Source organism: Apteryx mantelli, chromosome 19 (assembly GCF_036417845.1).
Source record: "Apteryx mantelli isolate bAptMan1 chromosome 19, bAptMan1.hap1, whole genome shotgun sequence".
NCBI classification, from domain to species: domain Eukaryota; kingdom Metazoa; phylum Chordata; class Aves; order Apterygiformes; family Apterygidae; genus Apteryx; species Apteryx mantelli.
Genome location: NC_089996.1, coordinates 17,617,440 through 17,635,109, shown reverse-complemented (window position 1 = coordinate 17,635,109; position 17,670 = coordinate 17,617,440). Strand labels below are relative to the sequence as shown.

Below are 17,670 nucleotides of genomic sequence, written 5' to 3'. Positions count from 1 at the left end.
ATCTTAGAACAGGTGAAGAATGTTGAAAGGGGGTATGAGACATCCTATTTTCCTTGCAAACAGGGGAAAAAAAATCCCTGGAAATCAGGAATCACACTTTTAGCTTAGTGTGGCTCCGCAAAAGGTATAACAGGGAGCAAGGCTGTCTCAGCGATGTTTTAAAGGGGGGACCTTGATAAATTTATTAGAAAGATTATATAATGTGGTTGCGAGTAGTAGCTGGAAATTGGAATCTGTAACCCAGGAGGTAATTTCCAGTTCTGTATTTCTTCTTGTACTTGTGCAATAAATACAGATTTCCCAAGCCTTTGTAAATCTGGCACTTCTAAATTCATCTGCTGTGACATTTGCTATGTGGAAACCAATGGCAAAAAAAGTAAGACTGAAAGTACTGGACACTGCGTGGGTGTACTCTCAGATCTTATGACTAGATGACATGCTTTCCATCATAAACTGCCATCACTGAAAAATTGTTTCTGAAAGCATAATGTGATTGGGCCCAAATTAAAATGCAACTAAGAAGTCAAAAGTTGATAGTAGAATGTATGTTTCTGCACTACATGGCCATAGTTCCAGACACCAGCATCTGGCATGTCAGCGGTTTCAGTCGTGAGCTGGAGGGTAGAGTCCATACCTCTGTTCACTGTGGGAATTACTGCTAATACACAGGGGCCCGTTAGAGAAACTAACTCTTATCTGGATGAGCAGCGACCCACTTTTTAGCCCTCATGGAGGAGGACAGCAGATCCCAGCTGGCAGTGTGCATGGAGCCCAGCTGTGGTGTGGAGCAGCATGCAGACAGTTACACCTGCCAGCCCCCCCCAAACGGGGCAGCTGCAAGAAGTGCTGCACTGGAGCGAGGCGAGGCACAGCCCAGCCGCCGTGGGAAAAGGCGCCCCATTCCTTGGGCTGGTGATGGGGAGGCAGCACCATCACTGTGGAAATGCTGCAAGACGGCGGCAGCGGCACTGGGCAGTGCTGCTGCTGCCGCTGCTGCTGCCACTGCCTCAGTTTTGCAGCCCTGCTGCAGCCGGGGAGCAGTGGATCGAGTCTGGGTCCAGTGCTGGCGCTTGCAGCGCCTTCTGCATGGCAACGCAGCTCTAGCATGGAGTCCAGGCTAAAAATCTGGACAGTTCAGTGGCTATGGTCTTCTCTGTGTCGACCAATGTCCCACTTCGTAAGATGCACTGACTTATCATTTTGGAGCCACTGGTCTGATGTACAGGTATGTGTCTCTCTTAGCAAGCATTTTAATTGCAAAGCTGCCGTGTCATTCACCAGCAGAGGTCTGCAGCGCTGGAGCCCTTTCCAGAGCAAACCTGCAGTTGTGCAAGTAGCGCTGTTCCCCATCCGGTACAACAAACTTTCAAAGGAACAATGCAACAAGCTGATGTGGTGGGGAGCGAGAAGCTGTGGGTTTCTAATGCAGGACCTTCTGTCTGATATTTGCTTACAAGTTTTTAAAGTGAAAAGAAAATTCAAATGCTTTTGAAGTGCAATGCTGGGAAATCAGACTGCTGGCAGCATCCAGAGGCCCTAGGGCAGCATAGGAGGCAGAGACCTGCACATTCAAACTCAAATACTCCTGCAGAAGGCAGCGGTCCATACGGTGCACCACTCCTGTCTGCTGCTCGTAGCACGACCATTGCCCTCTGCCGGCACTGTCTCACGGAGCTGAGGCCTTTCCTGTGTGGCACCGGTTCTCATGGGAAGTGGAAGCCAGGTGGCAGGACCAGGCCAGGTCTGAGCACAGGCATCAGTGACTGACCATGGTCAAGTGCGCAGGCACCTGACGGGGCCCACAGTCACCAGCCTGGGGCACCAGGGCCCGGCAAGCAGCTCTCCTCATGTGTGCCTTGGCCTGGACCATCCCCTTGCTCAGCACTCGCAGCTGCCTTGGTCGTTTTTCAAGACAAATGATGAGTCCGGACAGTTCCCCTGGTCAGATGGGAGGTGATGCAGCAAGCTGCAGCATAAGCAGTAACACAGTGTGCTATAAACTGAAAAATGTTCTTTTCCTGTGACTGTGGGGTTCAGTACAGTCACTTGACTGTCATATAATGAAGATTTGAATAAACGGTTCTCACTGGCCCCACACAGCCAGTGTGGGACAGTTACAGCCAAATGCTATGATATGGGGCCGGGGGGGGGGGGGGGGGCAGTATAGAGGAGCTTCTGCTGGGGCTTAAAGAAGGAAAATGATGAGTGTGAGTCCAGCCGTGTTTAGGTGCAACAGAGCATCACTGATGGCGTGCTGAGAGTGCACAGGGACAGCACACCAGCATCCCCAGAGAGACAGGTTAACAGCAGTCAACAGCAGCCTTCCTCTGCCTTCAGGCACAGCCTCTCCATTTTACAGGACATGCCACAACATGGACAGTAACACACACTGTAAGCAAAGTCTTGAAAATTTCTGCTGAAACCGAAGGATTAACATCACAGAGAGTCAGGAAGGGCAAGGGTTCAGGGTAGCAGCAGGTTCACCTGGAGCCCAGCATGTGGCAGTCCATTGCTGGGTCTCATATTTGCCACATTAACACATGAATAAGAAACAATGATATTGAGCAATTAATATTGTTACCAAGCATGAATTTGATTATAATTCCCACAGTAAATCTAGGGACTCCTGTAGCTCCTGCTTTGGGAAGTTACAGACTTTATCAGCATAGCCAATGGCTATTTTGGACCATTCAGGACATTTTTATTGGTCAGGGCTGGGCTGGGTCTGGCCCTCAGTCAGGCTGACTCCCTGCACCTGTGTGGAGCTCCGGGATGACCCCCAGTTTCTCATACTGGGACCAGCACAGTGAGAGCTTGTTCTGCAGGTGGGGAGTTAGCAATGTGTACTTGTGCTTTGCTTTAAGAACAAGAAAAGAGAAATGACTAAACAGGTAAGTGAGGAACTTTTTTTTCTAAGTTGCATTTTTCATTTTTCCCAATCTGAAACTACAGCAGAAATTTTTTTCAGATCTTTTTAAGTTAAAAGTAAGAGACTTTTGAGTAGAGACCATGTTTGGGGAAAATGTATACCAAAAATGACTATCTGGGAAAGTTTTGATCTAATGAGGAACAAGGGTTTGACCCTACATATTGAAATCTGTATTCCAAGACAGAGCTAAGAATATCAAAGCAATTCTTTGTGGGCAATTCCTTTTATTTCTGGCGTTCAAAGATACAAGAATAACTTGTTCATATATAAGCAAAACAGAGACAGGGAGGAGTGCAAGGAGATGGAGTGAGAACTTTTTCTCAAAATCTTCACAGTTGCATGCTCTCACTAATGCCCAAAGCACAGCAGGGCCTTTCACAGCAGGTAAATATATTACTGCTCCTGATCAAATGGAGCAAAGTGAGTCAGCTCCTGTTGTGGCCTCTGGTCTAAATCCTTCTTAAGCATCTGTGATGTTTCTAGGTTTGTGCAGCAGCTCGGGGCCACGGGCTCTGCAGGACTGAGCTCCTGTTTCCGCAGCATGGCTGGATGGGAGCCCGCTTCCGCAAGCAGCCTCCGCAACGTGTGGTGGCTGCAGGGAGAACAGCGGTGCTCAAGGGACCTGAGCATTTGTAGAGGAATAGCAGCATGATAACCCAGAGCCAGCAGAGCTGGCCGGTTCGGTGTAACTAACACCAGCGCTGGGGAGCTGCGGGGGGCAGGACTCGTTCCATTCCAGCACTATTAATATAATGCCTATTTATACGCCTAGGTTCCTGCAAACACCAGAGCAGAGAGCTACAGCTGCAGAGCTAAAATGGAATAAATGTCAGCCTCCAGGCAGAAGCTGCCCCTTTTAGCCACCATGTGGGAAAGGAGACAGTGAAAGGACAGAGAAAGGGGTGATTTTTCAGATCTCAGCAAGTGGAGCGAGCTGGTCACGGTGCCCTGAGAATGCAGCCGGCAGGCAGAGCCTGTCTGTAGCCTCCCTGCAGCAGGCAAGCCTGTGCTGAGAGGCTGCCAGAAACACACATTCAACGTCACACGCAGCACCTAGTGATACCGGCAGGGACGAGCACGGATTAAAGCTGCTGCTCTGCCCATCCGGTATCAGGCGTGACTCAGGACAAAGAAGCAAAAGCCTGAAAGGAAGTTTTCAGGGTTGCGAGTGCATTGTCTGCTGGACTGGAAAGATGATGGAGAGCGCAGGAGGACCATATCTGAACACGGCTGCAGTGACATCCCCGGTGGGAATAGCTCGTTTACTGCAGATGACGTTTGGATGCACCACATTCAGCCTGGTAGCCCACCAAGGGGGATTCAGCGCCGCCTATGGCACTTTCTGCATGTTTGTCTGGACCTTCTGTTTCGCCATCACTGTCTTTATCATAACCTGCGAATTCACGCACCTGCATAGCTGCCTGCGCATCTCCTGGGGAAACTTCACTGCTGCTTTCGCCATGCTGGCTACGCTCATGTCCGTCACGGCCGCGGTGATATACCCGCTCTACTTCGTCCAGCTCGGTTGTTATCCCATTGGCTGTGAGGTGAGGGATTTTCGCATAGCAGCCAGCGTCTTTGCGGGCCTCCTGTTCATTGCGTATGCCGTGGAGGTGTTCTTAACCAGGGCAAAGCCAGGACAAGTCACCAGCTACATGGCCACGGTCTCTGGCCTCCTGAAAATCGTGCAGGCCTTTGTGGCCTGCATCATCTTCGGGGCGCTGGTGAATGACAGCCAGTACAGCAAGTATGTGGCGACGCAGTGGTGCGTGGCTGTCTTCAGCTTTTGCTTTGTGATGACGGTGGTGGTGGTGGCCTTCAGTGTTACAGGTAAGACGGCCACGCTGTGGTTTCCCTTCGAGCGCTCTGTGGTGGTTTACACCTTCGTGGCCGTCCTGCTGTACGTGAGCGCGGCGGTCATCTGGCCGGTGTTCTGCTTCGACAGCAAGTACGGCTCCCCGCAGCGCCCCGCGCTCTGCGCCAAGGGCAGGTGCCCCTGGGACAGCCAGCTGGTGATTGCCATCTTCACCTACGTGAACCTGCTGCTCTATGTCATGGACCTGGCCTACTCTCAGCGCATCCGCTTTGTCTCCCACCTGTAAACCCGGGTCTGCTGCCGCAAAGCCACCCGAGCTCCGCGAACAAAAGCGACTAGGACGCAGTAAGAGGGGGCTGCGGTGAAGGGGGACATTGACCAGGCACGCAAGTAAGAAACGTGAACCAAACTTGAAGGTTAAGACTGGACCAACAAACGAACAACCTGTAGTGTGGGGAGGCTGCGGACAATCCTGGAAAAATAACCCACCTCCACGATCATTCAACATCTGCTTCAGCCGCCTGGTGCCGAGCAAAGAAATTATGCGGTTCAAAGTGTGCAAAATGGCCTTTCATCTCCAGAAGGCAGACATGCTTGCTGCAGTAGTGGGTCTGTAGGCTACTGGATTAGTGAGCCAAATATTAAGGAAAGACACGAAGGATTTTGGAACTGTTACCAACACTGAACTATAATCAAGTGATTACCCAGGAAGTGGGAAAACTAAAAGCTGCATCAAGGAACACCAGTTCTAGGGATGAAAAATGATACTTCACAGTTTGGGTTAGTTTGTATTATGTGGTGAGACATGAAATGCTTGCAAGTGTGGGAAATTCTAGTCAGGATGTTTCTGAGAAGAACATCATAGCTGTAATATTATTTTGAAGATTAACAGTCCTTCCCCTTCCTCTCCTTCTCCTTTGTCGCTTAGCACAGAGAAAGAAAATCCTCAAGCATGTACCTTGGTGGGAAGTATGGGATATTCCTGTTCAGCAAACACCGAGTCATTACAGAAATGAAATTTTCTGAAATCGGGGTTCTACTGCCAAGAAACAGGCCGCAGAATGGAACCAAACCGCAAAATAATCACATGTCATTTGAAATCTTCACTCAAGCAGGACCTGAAGGTAGCTTGGCACGTGCTCTTTCTCGGTTCATACGCCACTGTTTCTTTATACTGATGTCAAGATGTTTTTTTTCTGGAAGTTTGAAGTGAATATGAGTTCTGTGGGGGGGAGGAGGGAAGGGGATGGATGCAAAGATGAATTGATCTCACAGCTCTGCATAAAAGACCAAACTTGCCGGGAAAAAACCTTGCACATAATGGTAACCAACTGAGAGCACTGCCTCAGACCAGATCAGGTTCTAGTATTCCCGAACATTTTGCGTCACCAACCAGCTGCATTTCTCTGACCCATCCCTGACAAAACACCCACTTTGAAGTCCTACATAGCATGGCTCAGATTTCAAGCTTAATAGGAAAAACTGTTCTTCATTTCTGATCCAGCAAGAAACCAAAGCAGTCTGAGTACTTGTGCAGAAAGCATGCAGCATGGATAGGTTTAATTAAAGTCTAGAAGTAGCTGACTGTCAGAAGCAAGATTTATTTTTTAACCCATTTAAAATAAAGCTGAATGGCGGACTTTACAAATCTCTGAAGATTTGTATACTTTCATCTTGTCCTCCACAGAGCTAGTATTTCAGCAGACATAGCCCTTCTGCTTTCTGCCAGAAAGCACAGCTCCATTTATTTTTCATTTTTTGAAGCCTGAATGCAGCCCTAAAAAAGTGTATAGCCAAGACCTCTGAACTACCGTTCTTTGTAGCAGAGTCACTCAGGAAAAAGAAAGGAAACGTATCTCTCATCATGGCTTCCTGTGGGGTTTGAAAAGCAGTGGAAAAATATGTTGGGACAGATGGCTTTGGATATTTCTGCTGCTCTCTGGGTTAGGAACAGCCTTTAGAGATGCGAATTATTAGCCCATGAGATGGGGCAAGAATCACCATCTATAAGAGGAATGCACAAACCACCCTTCCAAGAGATTTTTCTCTTTCACAAGTTCCCATTAAGGGCAGGTAATTCAGAAGATAATGGTCCAGTAAGAGACTGGCCAGCTTGTTCTAGGGCAAGACCAAGATTATTTGGTGTAGGTATAAAACAGGGTACTAGAGAGCTTTATTTCTTGCACCCCCAAGCCCAAACATATTACGGGACTGTATAAATAAGAAATTCTAAGTTTGGAAGAGAAATTCATTTGTATTAGAGTAGGCATTGTACAAATAGAGTTGTTGCACAGTAAAGAAATTTCGAACACTTACGATTTATTCTTTTTTTAAACTGTCACCTTGGATAAATTAAGCTGTGTAACACTTGGAAATTATTTATTTTTTGTTGAATGTTAAAAATAAAATAGGTGACTGTGAGTCGTCATGGTTTGTGTTATAAAATTCAAATCTAAAAAAGGAATATTGCTTTAAGAAAGCATCTTCCTGGGGACTCCCCAGTGGCTATAAAGGGGCTGATGGAGACCAGGGAAAGGGATGTCAGTGACAGGTGCCCAGCAGGCAGGGGCTGCTTGTCACCAGAGATGACACTGCCAAATCTTATGTGCAGTAAAGCCAGTTGGAAAGCTCCTCAGCTGGTTAACACTCTTTTTAGCTGTGTATTTACTTGCTTTTTGCTGTGATGATTTTGCAGGAAACAGGAGTCATTAGCAGGAATATGACAAAATCTGCACCTGTTGATGCAAATTATACAATACTAAGGACACAAAGAAAGACCCAACAGAAATAGGTAACTGGGAGACAATTACAGTAAGATTCAGTGCCTTAACAATAACAAGGAAATAGAAATTAACATGGAAATCATGATACCCCTGACTGGAGGAGTGGAAAGAAAAATCATTGCCAAGAACAGCGTGTTCAGATTTAGCTTTCTCATCTGCCAGCCAAAGACCGAGCAAAAAATGTTAGCATGGTCAAAACGGCAAAAGAAGATTGTGTGGACAACAATCCACTCTTTTGGAAAAAAAAAAAATCTAAACCTCATGCTTGAGTGGTTAAAACATTCTCTAACCATTGGAAACTATGAAATTACCCAATCTAGGGCAGAGAACATCCAATATCTGTTTAATATGATTTTAAGAACCAATCCTTTTATGATCCAGTTAACTTAAAAAGCCCTTTATTTACAGAGCTCTTCTTTCCTCTTAATTAATAAATCATGATCAAGTAACTTTTCTGCCATAAAACAGGCTTCCTGAAACACGAATCATTCTCTACTTTGTTGATACACGAATGTCAGAATGTACCTAAATTCACTTAGAACTATGGGTTTGTATTTGCAGTCAGCCTATAAAGGTCCTACTGGATCCCAACCAGAAATATAAAAAAAAGTCCTTTTTTTTTTTTTGCCTGTTTTTGAAGAACACTGGGATTCAGTATCCCACAAAGACAATGTTTTGGAACATTCATCCTCTCAAGAAAGACGGAGATTTATTTCTGTCAATAAAGGAGCAAGAAAAAAGCCAAAGAAGGAAAAAAAGCAGTGTGGTAAGATTACATTAAGGAGGAAAAACACTGTCTGGTTACATATTTCAAAGTGTTTTGGTCTCCTCACAGTCCATTACTGTGGAGCTTTCCTTTGAGTCAATCCGCAACAACAGGGGTGCATTTCTCTGACGCCTGCATCATGGCTCCTGCCACAGATGGGACTGAACACGTCTTCACTCTGAGAGCCCCAGCAAGTTCCTACATTTATATTTCTCCTTTATGATAGCTGGGACACTTGTTGCAGGTATCTGTTAATCCTGCTAATAAAACTTTTCTATTTACTGGATTATAAAATCTCCATCCTGATTCAAGCGTAGGAAAATCTCTTCATTCAGGAATCTACAGGTAATTCCAAGAAAGTGAGAAAACCATCATTCCAGAATCAAAGACTGCATGAGTCATTCTCCATCAAAACAAGAATCTGTATAGGCAGAAAAACAGAGGTTTAGGTCTCCCTCTTTCTCAGAGAGGCAGAACCAGTTCATCAACCTGCTTCCTGGCCACCCACCTCCAACAGTAAGGCTGCGCAAAGAGAGAAGGAAGGAGAAAGGGCAACAGTAACAGGATAAAAGGAACACTAAAAAGCAAATACAAAAGACAGAAAAAAGAAAAAAAACAAATGGGTATTAAGAGAGTCCTTTCTCACACCTGCTGTGTCCATTAAATCCTCACCCCTGTGTGAAAGATTCAGTCATTCCTGAAATATACCACACACATTCCTCCTGAAAAAAAAGAAAAAAAGAAACCTCAGCAGTAGCGAAATTCCAGAGCTGAATCAGACAAAAGGAGGTAGAAACATCTGTGGAATGTCTGGAATCAGCAGCTGGAAAAGGCCCCTCTGGAATCAATTCTTCCCAGCAATGACCCTGGTCTGCCAGGAGGCGCAAGGACTCTTGCAGCCCCAGGACTGCCTTATCTCTGGGCCCACGTCTGAAGGGTCACACTGGCTGTGCTAAGGCTGTTGGCAGGCAGACCCCGGAGACAGCAAAGCTGATGCCATGGACTTATTTCTCTGTGCAAAGTGTCTGTTACACTGCCAGAAAACAGAATTACGTGCTGGAAAGTAGGAACACTTGCAGACTGTGCTGCATCCCTCCACGTTTCTTTCTTTGCCCAGTGCGATGCAGCTGCACCATAAGAGCACCTGCAGGAGGCAGGAATCGAAGCCCCTCGCTGCTGCGGTGCTGGCGCTACCCCCTGGGCCCGGGGCTGCCTTAGCGGCACCATCACCATGCTTAAAACTCAACGCGCCGATTTCTGTACGTTCTCCACAGCCTCCTGCCACAGCGGCTCCGAAGGCAGGGCCGTTATTTACTCCGTCTCGGATGGCTTTGCCCCGAGGGGATACCCCGAGCCAGCAGGACCCGCACATGCAGACGCCAAAGTCTAGACTGTGAAGAGCTAAATAAACACCAGCATCTGTGTATTTGCGTGGCGGTGCCTGTGCTGGGGGGGGAACGCGCCCTGCAGCGGTGAGACACGTGGGGGCTCGCAGGGCCGGGCGCGGCGGCCCCCTCCCCCGGGGGAGGCCGCCGGCATCCCGCCGACCCCGGGGCGCCGGGCCCGGCCGCCTTCGGCAGCCGCAGTCCGCCCGCGGCGGCGCCGAACCTTCCAGAACGGAGCCCGCCGGACTACAGCTCCCGGCAGGCACCGCGCCGCCGCGCCGCCAGGCGCGCGGGGGAAGAGCACCGCCTAGTGGAGCGACGGTTGCCTAGACACGAGGGGGCCGCCGGCGGGCTAACCCCGGGCGGCCTCCGTAGGCAGCGAATGATGCAACACCAAACACAGGTTGCCCCAATAAGTGGCGAGGGTTGAGGCGAGGGCCCCGCCCCTCTTCCCTGAGTGGCGGAGCGCCCGGCGCGGCCCCGCCCTGCCGCTCGCCGATTGGCTGGACTCCGGCAGCCCGCCCCGCTGCCACGCGTCGCCGCCGCCACCTGCTCGGTGCGCGGCCACGTGGGCGGCGGAGCGGCTGCAGGTGGGCTCCGGGGGGCCGGACCCGACCGGACCCGACCCGACCGGACCCGACCCGCGGGCGCCATGAGCGTGGGGTTCATCGGAGCCGGGCAGCTCGCCTTCGCCCTGGCCCGGGGCTTCACGGCGGCAGGTGGGCGCGGGGCGGCGGAGCACGGGGCGGCGGGGCTTGGGGCAGCCGGGCGCGGGGACGCGGGGCTGAGCCAGGCTGTCGTCCGCAGGGATCCTGGCGGCGCACAAGATCACCGCGAGCTCCCCGGACACCGACCTGCCCACCGTGAGCGGGCTGCGGGTGAGTGCGGGCGGGCCGGGGCGCCGCAGGGGCCAGGGCGCCGCAGGGGCCTGGCGGCACCGTTCCCGCTTCTCCCCAACCCTTGCAGAAAATGGGCGTGAACTTCACGGTGAGCAACAAGGACACGGTGAAGAGCAGTGACGTCCTCTTCCTGGCGGTGAAGCCCCCCATCATCCCCTTCATCCTGGACGAGATCGGCCCCGACATCGAGGACCGCCACATCGTGGTCTCCTGCGCAGCCGGTGTCACCATTAGCTCCATTGAGAAGGTGAGGCGCAACATAGGCCACCGCGAGCTGCCGTGGGCCTGCACGCTGCTGCTCGCGATGGGGCCCGTGTCCTTGCAGAGCCATGCTGTAACAGACACCAGGCACCTGGGAGATGTCCCCTGCAGCGCAGCACCATGCTGGAGCTGGCCTTGTGCCCATCCCAGTCCTCCAGCCCCCAGAAATTGGCACAGTGTCCATTTCTGAGGCAGACGTTACTTGTGCTTCCCAGCAAGACTGAATCTATGCTGCAGCCAACCGACTTCCTTGGGCTGCCTTTCCCTGTGCCCATCAGAATAAGCTAAAATAGTCTTTGCCAACTCTCTTATTATGTGAAATGCTGTAGGATCTTCTTTCTCTCAGCAGAGGTGGGCTATCTCCCTTGAGTTCCTGCAGAGTTTGTGCTATGTTTGCAGGAACTGTATGTGGAGACTTGCAAGTCAGGTGGGAGCTAGGTGTTGCAGGTTTCACTCCCAGTAGCAGCTCTGCCCAGCTCTCCATTTGGTGGTACTTCTACAGACTTTACATTTAAAATTTGTCCACTTCGGCTCAAAGCAGGGAAGCTGGGATACAGGAGTCTCTCTGTTTCTTGTGCTTGCATTGCTTTTGTCCCTTGGGAGTTCCTTACTAAATAGCCTGTTTGGTATGCCAAATATACATTAAAGCTCTTTTTCCCCCCCCCCCCCTTCCTCCTTTCTTTCTATCTCCAATTATTTTCTACCCTAAGAAACTCTCTACCTTCTGCCCCACACCAAAAGTGATCAGGTGCATGACCAACACCCCTGTGATTGTCCGGGAAGGTGCTACAGTCTATGCCACTGGGACTCATGCAGATGTGGAGGATGGGAAGCTCTTGGAACAACTGATGGCCAGTGTAGGCTTCTGCACCGAAGTGGAAGAGGACCTGATAGATGCTGTAACGGGGCTCAGTGGCAGTGGCCCTGCGTATGTATGTGCTGCTTCCTCAACTCACGACAATAACAGGGAGAGAAGCGGGCTTTGCATGCAGTGAAAGTCTGTGCAACTTCAGCTTGTGACTTCTTGTTTTTCTAATCACTTATATTTGCAATGGAACACATAATCCAGGCATCCAGTTTATAACAGTTTGGGTCAACAATGAAAGTCCATTAACCATCACATGAGTCTGAAGTCCATAGCCAGTGTGCAGTGTCCACGTGTCCATGTTGCAAAACCTGGGCCTGTTGTTAGTATGATCCAGAAACTCAATTTCTCCCATTCCCCCCAGCTCATCTGGAACTGGTGGAAGGGAAGCCTGTCATGGCACCCATGCAGTAAAGGGGAGCGGTCTCATCTGAGAACTGGGTTGACTGGAAGTGACTTTTGTCAAGTTCTTGCAAGCAGTAGGAGCCATACTGTGATCCTAGAGGCTTGGAGTCTCTCTTTCCTAAGATCATTGGCCCTGGAGTAGAGGATAACTTTCAGTCATTTTCTCTCTCTGTGTGGTCTCAGGCATTCACTGCCCTGGATGCTCTGGCGGATGGAGGAGTGAAAATGGGACTTCCCCGTAGGCTGGCTGTTCGGCTTGGAGCTCAGGCCTTGCTGGTCAGTATCTCCTCTTCCAAACAACACTAAGTCTGTGCCTGCTCAGCGCAGAGTATTCTGTATATCACGGTTTAAAATTATATCAGTCCTTGTACTGAATCTACTTAAATGTATTTCATTTGAATGGATGCAAGTTCCTGGTGAGGGAATATAGGAAGTGTTTGCAGATACCTGCTGATGGTGCTGGTGGTGTTGTGGGAGCCTGGGCCAGGAGAACCATGACTCCCCTGCAGGCTTTTCCAGCTCGGAAGAGTGCTCTGGCAGCCTGCTAATGGCTGTGAGGCAGGAGACCGGTTTTGTCCTCTGTGAGTATTTAGGTGCTGCTCTATGCAGTGGAGAACAGGAGTATTTGGCAGTAGGTTTCCTCAGTCAGAGTTTTTGGCAGCTGTTTTCTCTTCCTCACTACAGGGTGCTGCCAAAATGCTGTTGGAGTCTGAGCAGCATCCGGGTCAGCTGAAGGACAATGTCTGCTCACCTGGGGGAGCCACCATCCATGCCCTGCACTTTCTGGAGAGTGGCGGCTTTCGCTCACTCCTCATCAATGCCGTGGAGGCTTCATGCATCCGGACAAGGTGGGCACCTAGAAAGTCCTGAGGAGGCTACAAAATTTGTGCCCCCCACCTCCAGGGTCTCTTCCTTTTGTTGCGACTAATTCTCTGTGTCCCCCCACTGCCTTGCAGGGAGCTGCAGCATTTGGCAGACCAAGAGAAGATCTCCCCAGCAGCCATAAAGAAGACTTTGTTGGATAAGGTCAAGCTAGAGTCTCCTTCTCTGTCTGTGGCATCCGCCAGCAAAGTCAGTCTGTTCACCAGTAAGAACCCCAGCAGCAAGAAGAACTGACCAGACTACCGTAGTCTGGCTGTGCTGATCATCAGTCTCCTATACGCCCTTTCTTCTTTGTCTAAGGAAAAACTCTTGCTCTGAATGTTGGTGTCCCCCATACCTGGCTCTCAGCTTACAGCAGCTGTGGGGCAGCATGAGGCTTTAGGAGAGGGTCTATAACTTCTAGTGGGATTGGTGAAAACTATCCCTAGCATTGCTGTTCTCTGTTGGTCAGGGGTGATATCATCACCAGAGCTTTATCAAGGGCATCATTTGGCCAGAAGCCCTGGATACCCCTAGAGCTCAGGCAGTGTTTATTGTGTCCCATGTGGATATTTCTATTGGTATTTCTAAGAGGTTTTAGAATGCCTTTTGTATCAATGGTTTGAACCAGGCTGAATCCCTCTTGCCTCAGCATGTGCTGTCAGAGCTTGTCTCCTGTCACTGTCTGTATTAGCTAGAACAGATAATACTGCAGAAACACAGTGCTCTGCACTCCATTAGAGGCTAGGCTCTAATGTACCTCAAAAGGAATCAAAGTACCTCTGCTCTGTTTCCCATCTGCCTTGATTTGACAGCCCAATGATGTGAACCCCTGGCCTTCAAGCACCCCAAGTACTTGAACCACACTCCATCTCTCTCTGCTGGCTACCTCTTCTCCCTGCTTCACATAGTTTGGGAACCATGACCTACTCTTACTGTCCCTCCTTTGCTGCTAGCCTTCTTGGGTGTTTGGGCAGGTGGAGGGGTAACAAGTTCTCCCTCTTCCCTCTGTTTCTGGCACCCTTGAGCTCTCCACAAGCAGAATCTGCTCCCACACACCCATGGGTGTACTTCAGTGGTCGCTGTGCTCCCTGATGCTCTCCTTGCTCTTTGCAGTGCTCCAGGGGCAGCAAGGAGCAGAGCTGAGGTCAGGGACACCTTCCCCCAGAGAAAGCCCTCTTCTGAACTGCTCCCTTAGGCTCAAGTGGGCTTTGTCTGGTTGTGTTTGGTACCCAGGTGCTGGGCTACTGGGTGGTAACAGAACTCTCCTCGGCTCCTTTCCTTGAATCAGGCTGTGTCTCCTCCTTGGTCTGCGGTGTTGACACCTACTGCCAGGGGCTACTCTGCTTCAGCTCCTGCAGTTTAGATATGCTGCAACGGGCTGGTTGTTCCTTCCAGACAGTACTTTTTCCCCAATAGAACCCTGGGCTGGGCAGATGAATTCCAGCACAACAGCCCTCAGTATCCCTTTGTGTTGGGACAGTTAGGCTTCTTTGGTATTTTCTAGCCCATTTCTGATTATTTTTTTTCTTCCCGTTCTTGTGAAGATATCACACTGCTAATGGCTAAAAAGGGAACACCTAGAAACTAGTTGGGGATGCTTCATGCAGTTGCATTCCTAGTCCTTTAGTATACAAGACTGAAGGGAAATACTGAATCATCTGGTCTGGCTTGTGGCTCAAATGTTGTCCCATCTCACCTAGCTTGTCTTGCATGAGATCCAGGAGGAAAATGGTTCAGTCCCTGCTTGACACAAAAGAGGTTAAGGGAGTACTCATGAGTGCCTGGTGCCTGTACAACAGCAAGGAGTTGTTTGGTGAAACATGTTCAGATGACTATACCCTTGCAGAGGAGTAAGACCCTTGCTGCTCCCATCTGGAGAATTTCTCAAGTCTGACTCAAATTTGTGAGCAAGAAACAGCAGAGAAAAATGGGGTCTGGAAGCAGTGGTTTCTTCTGCCCATCAAACTCCAGTGCTTCTGAGGGGAGAAATCTGGCCAGGCTTGTGGTAGCAGCAAGTTGAGAGGGAAGCCCTGCTTGACCCTTCCCAGCAACGGGATGGATTACAGCGCATCATTTAGAAAGGTGGTTAATCAGGCATGGTCTTGGGAACCATGTCAAGAACAGCAGCAAAGGCAAGGTTTCATCTGCTGCTTTATATTACTTTTTTTTTTTTTTTTATAGCAAATATCCTTGGTTGTCTTCCTTGCCTCCACTCTTGTCTCAGACCCTGAGTGCTATCCTGAGCCAGAAAACAGTACAAAGCATGCAGGCTGCCCCTATTGCTTTTAGCTGGCTGCAGGGGAAGCAGCCAACTGGATGGGATGGAAGGGATTTGGGTGGATACATGTGTCATACTATATTCTACCTTGGGATATACTGGGGGAGTGCTGGTAAAAGGAAGACATTTAAGCTGGGCTTATTGTCTGTCTCCTGAGGAATCCTGGGTATCTTGGTGATACAGGAAAAGCATTTAGGTAACAGTGCAGGGGCTGCCAACGGTGCTAATAATGGAAAAGCTTTTTCTGTGTTAGGCTTTAGGCTGGTAGCAGGGTATGACCCTATAGGCATTAGAGATGGTTACTCCTCTTCCCTTTTACATAATAAACTGCTTTTCTGACTGAGGCCTGTGGCTAGTCCCAGCTGTTTGGACTGGGGGGGGGGTCTCTTGGTTCCGTCTGGTGCCAGCAGATCCTCGCTGTGTGCTCGAGATGTGCTGCACTCCTGTCTTTGAGGCTTGTTTGGCCGTGGGACTGGGAAGGTATCAGTTTCTCCTTGTCACCTGTGGTTCCTGAGCAGCAACATAAGGGTTATTTTAGGGCCCTATGCTACATGTATTCAGAGGTTTAAAGAGAATTGAAGGAAAAAAGTCTTCTGGCTGAAATCAGACTGAGGATTTTGAGTATTAATTTCTGTCATACCATCCTGAACCTTTAGACTTTCTAGCAGTTCTGCTACTGCATACAAGAGTCAATGGGAAGCAAGTGGGTGCCACACATTCCTCTCCTCCCCTGCTCAAAAGCTGCGAAAACCCTGCACAGACCTGCCAAGCTGTAAGTCAGATGGCTTAAATATTGTCTGATGCAGAATGAATGGGGCATTGCAGAAAGCATTTCCACACAGCTGATAATGTGGATCACGGTAAAAGGTAGCACAACTGAGCTTGTGCCCCTCCAGAGGGACGTATAGGCTGTCCCAGTGCGCCCTAGAGAGACTCTGCTCGGCAAGAACTAGAGCTGAACTTGCTAGATGCTTGCAGACGTGTAACTTAGCTGGTCACCACAGAAGAGAAAAAGCCCATCAGAGGACTCTGCGGGGCTCAAGTTTGTATGTCCCCTGCATGCATGGCAGAGGACAGTGGAGCTGCTGGTGCTGAATGCCCAGGGCCCAGACATTTTCCTCCTAAGGATTATGCTTTCTCTGTGATGTTGCCTTAATTCCTACATGCCTGGTTTCACTGCTGCACCTTCCATTTGTCCCTTGCCCTTCCTCCAATGTACTCATGTGGTGTGCTCTGGTGGGCAGAGGTCCTGCTTTGCTTGTAGTACAGCAATAAATGCGGTAGGCATGGATATTGCTGTGTGACAGACAGAGTTATAGCGGGATAGACGGAGATGTGCCTGGATCAAGCCTGGCACAATCGGGGGAGAGGGCTGGCTCTCTGGCTGTGAAATGGTGCTGTTTGTACACTTCTCAGCTGAGACTTGCTTCAGCCCTGTCGCTAACGCCTAGGAGAGCAGCTGCAAAGCCCTCTTCCTTAAGTCAGCATTTTCAGGGGAGACCTTGCTGCTCCCTGCAGTTTCAGCAGCTCTGAGAAACTGTAGATGCAGCAAAGATGAGCTACTGAAACGGAGCAAGGCGTGCGGGAGCTCCTGGAGGGGAGCACTCGGGAGCCGCTGGCTGCGCGGCAGCGGGGGGCGATGTTCTCATCTCTGCAGTGAAGTAAAGTTAAAACGCCGAGCGTGGGACACGTGCCAGCCCCTGCGGAGGCCTTCACGCGCGTGAGGTGTCTGGCAGATCCAATTGCGGCAATGGCCCCGAACGTGCGGGGCACAGGGGAGCCGGGTGCATGACGCTCCCCGCGTGGCTCGTTATCACTGGGAACAGGAGTGGGACCTGGCGTCGGAGGGAGCAGCCACGATGCTGTGCGAGGCCGTAGTGCCGGCTGCCCCTGCCCAGGCCGTGGCCGCAGCACCAGGAGGCTGCTGGCTGGGCTGGCCGTGACGTGCCAGGCCGAGGTGCCGGGCGGCTGCAGGGGCAGCCGGGACATGGCAGCTCTTGCTCTTCCCTTGGTTGGTTTATCCGGACACATAACTCCGGCGCCGGTCTGGCCTCCGGGGCTGCGGAGGGAGACGGGGGAGGCCGCGGCCACGGCACAGCCACGAAATGCGGGCGGCCGGGTCCGTCCCCGCAGCCCCGGCGCGGCGTCGGCTCCTTCCCCGGGGGGTGCCCCGCGCCCCGCCTCGCTCACGGCGACCTGGGCCCTGCGACGGGCCGGGCCGGGGGGAGCCAGCCGGCGGAACCTGGAGCCGATCCCGGGCGGGCCGTCGCGGCTCGACTGGGCTGGGCTGGGCTCGCCTCCCCTTTAAGGCGCGGCGCGGCCCGCCCCGTCTTGTCCCTGTCGCCTCCGACACGAACGCGCGTCCCCCTTAAGGCGCGGGGCGGCCGCACCGGGCGCTTCATGAATGGAGCCACGTGAC

At 50.8% G+C, this 17,670-nt stretch overlaps 2 protein-coding genes across 3 annotated transcripts; both read left to right on the top strand.

Moving 5' to 3' along the window:
• The first annotated feature begins 4,122 nt into the window (after positions 1-4,122).
• On the top strand, positions 4,123-5,031 carry MYADML2 (myeloid associated differentiation marker like 2). Its single transcript, XM_013945813.2, has one exon. It carries the CDS (start codon positions 4,123-4,125, stop codon positions 5,029-5,031), a length of 909 nt encoding a protein of 302 aa, XP_013801267.1.
• A 5,187-nt stretch (positions 5,032-10,218) lies between these two features.
• Positions 10,219-15,595, top strand: PYCR1 (pyrroline-5-carboxylate reductase 1). 2 transcript variants are annotated; one of them, XM_067308352.1, is made up of 7 exons: positions 10,220-10,398; positions 10,487-10,557; positions 10,646-10,825; positions 11,550-11,771; positions 12,293-12,385; positions 12,794-12,957; positions 13,066-15,595. In XM_067308352.1, exons 1-7 carry the CDS (start codon positions 10,332-10,334, stop codon positions 13,223-13,225), a joined length of 957 nt encoding a protein of 318 aa, XP_067164453.1. In that variant the 5' UTR covers positions 10,220-10,331; the 3' UTR covers positions 13,226-15,595. The 2 variants fall into 2 exon arrangements, with proteins under 2 accessions (XP_067164454.1, XP_067164453.1); XM_067308353.1 differs by lacking the exon at positions 11,550-11,771 and having other exon boundaries at positions 10,219-10,398.
• The last annotated feature ends 2,075 nt before the right edge of the window (positions 15,596-17,670 follow it).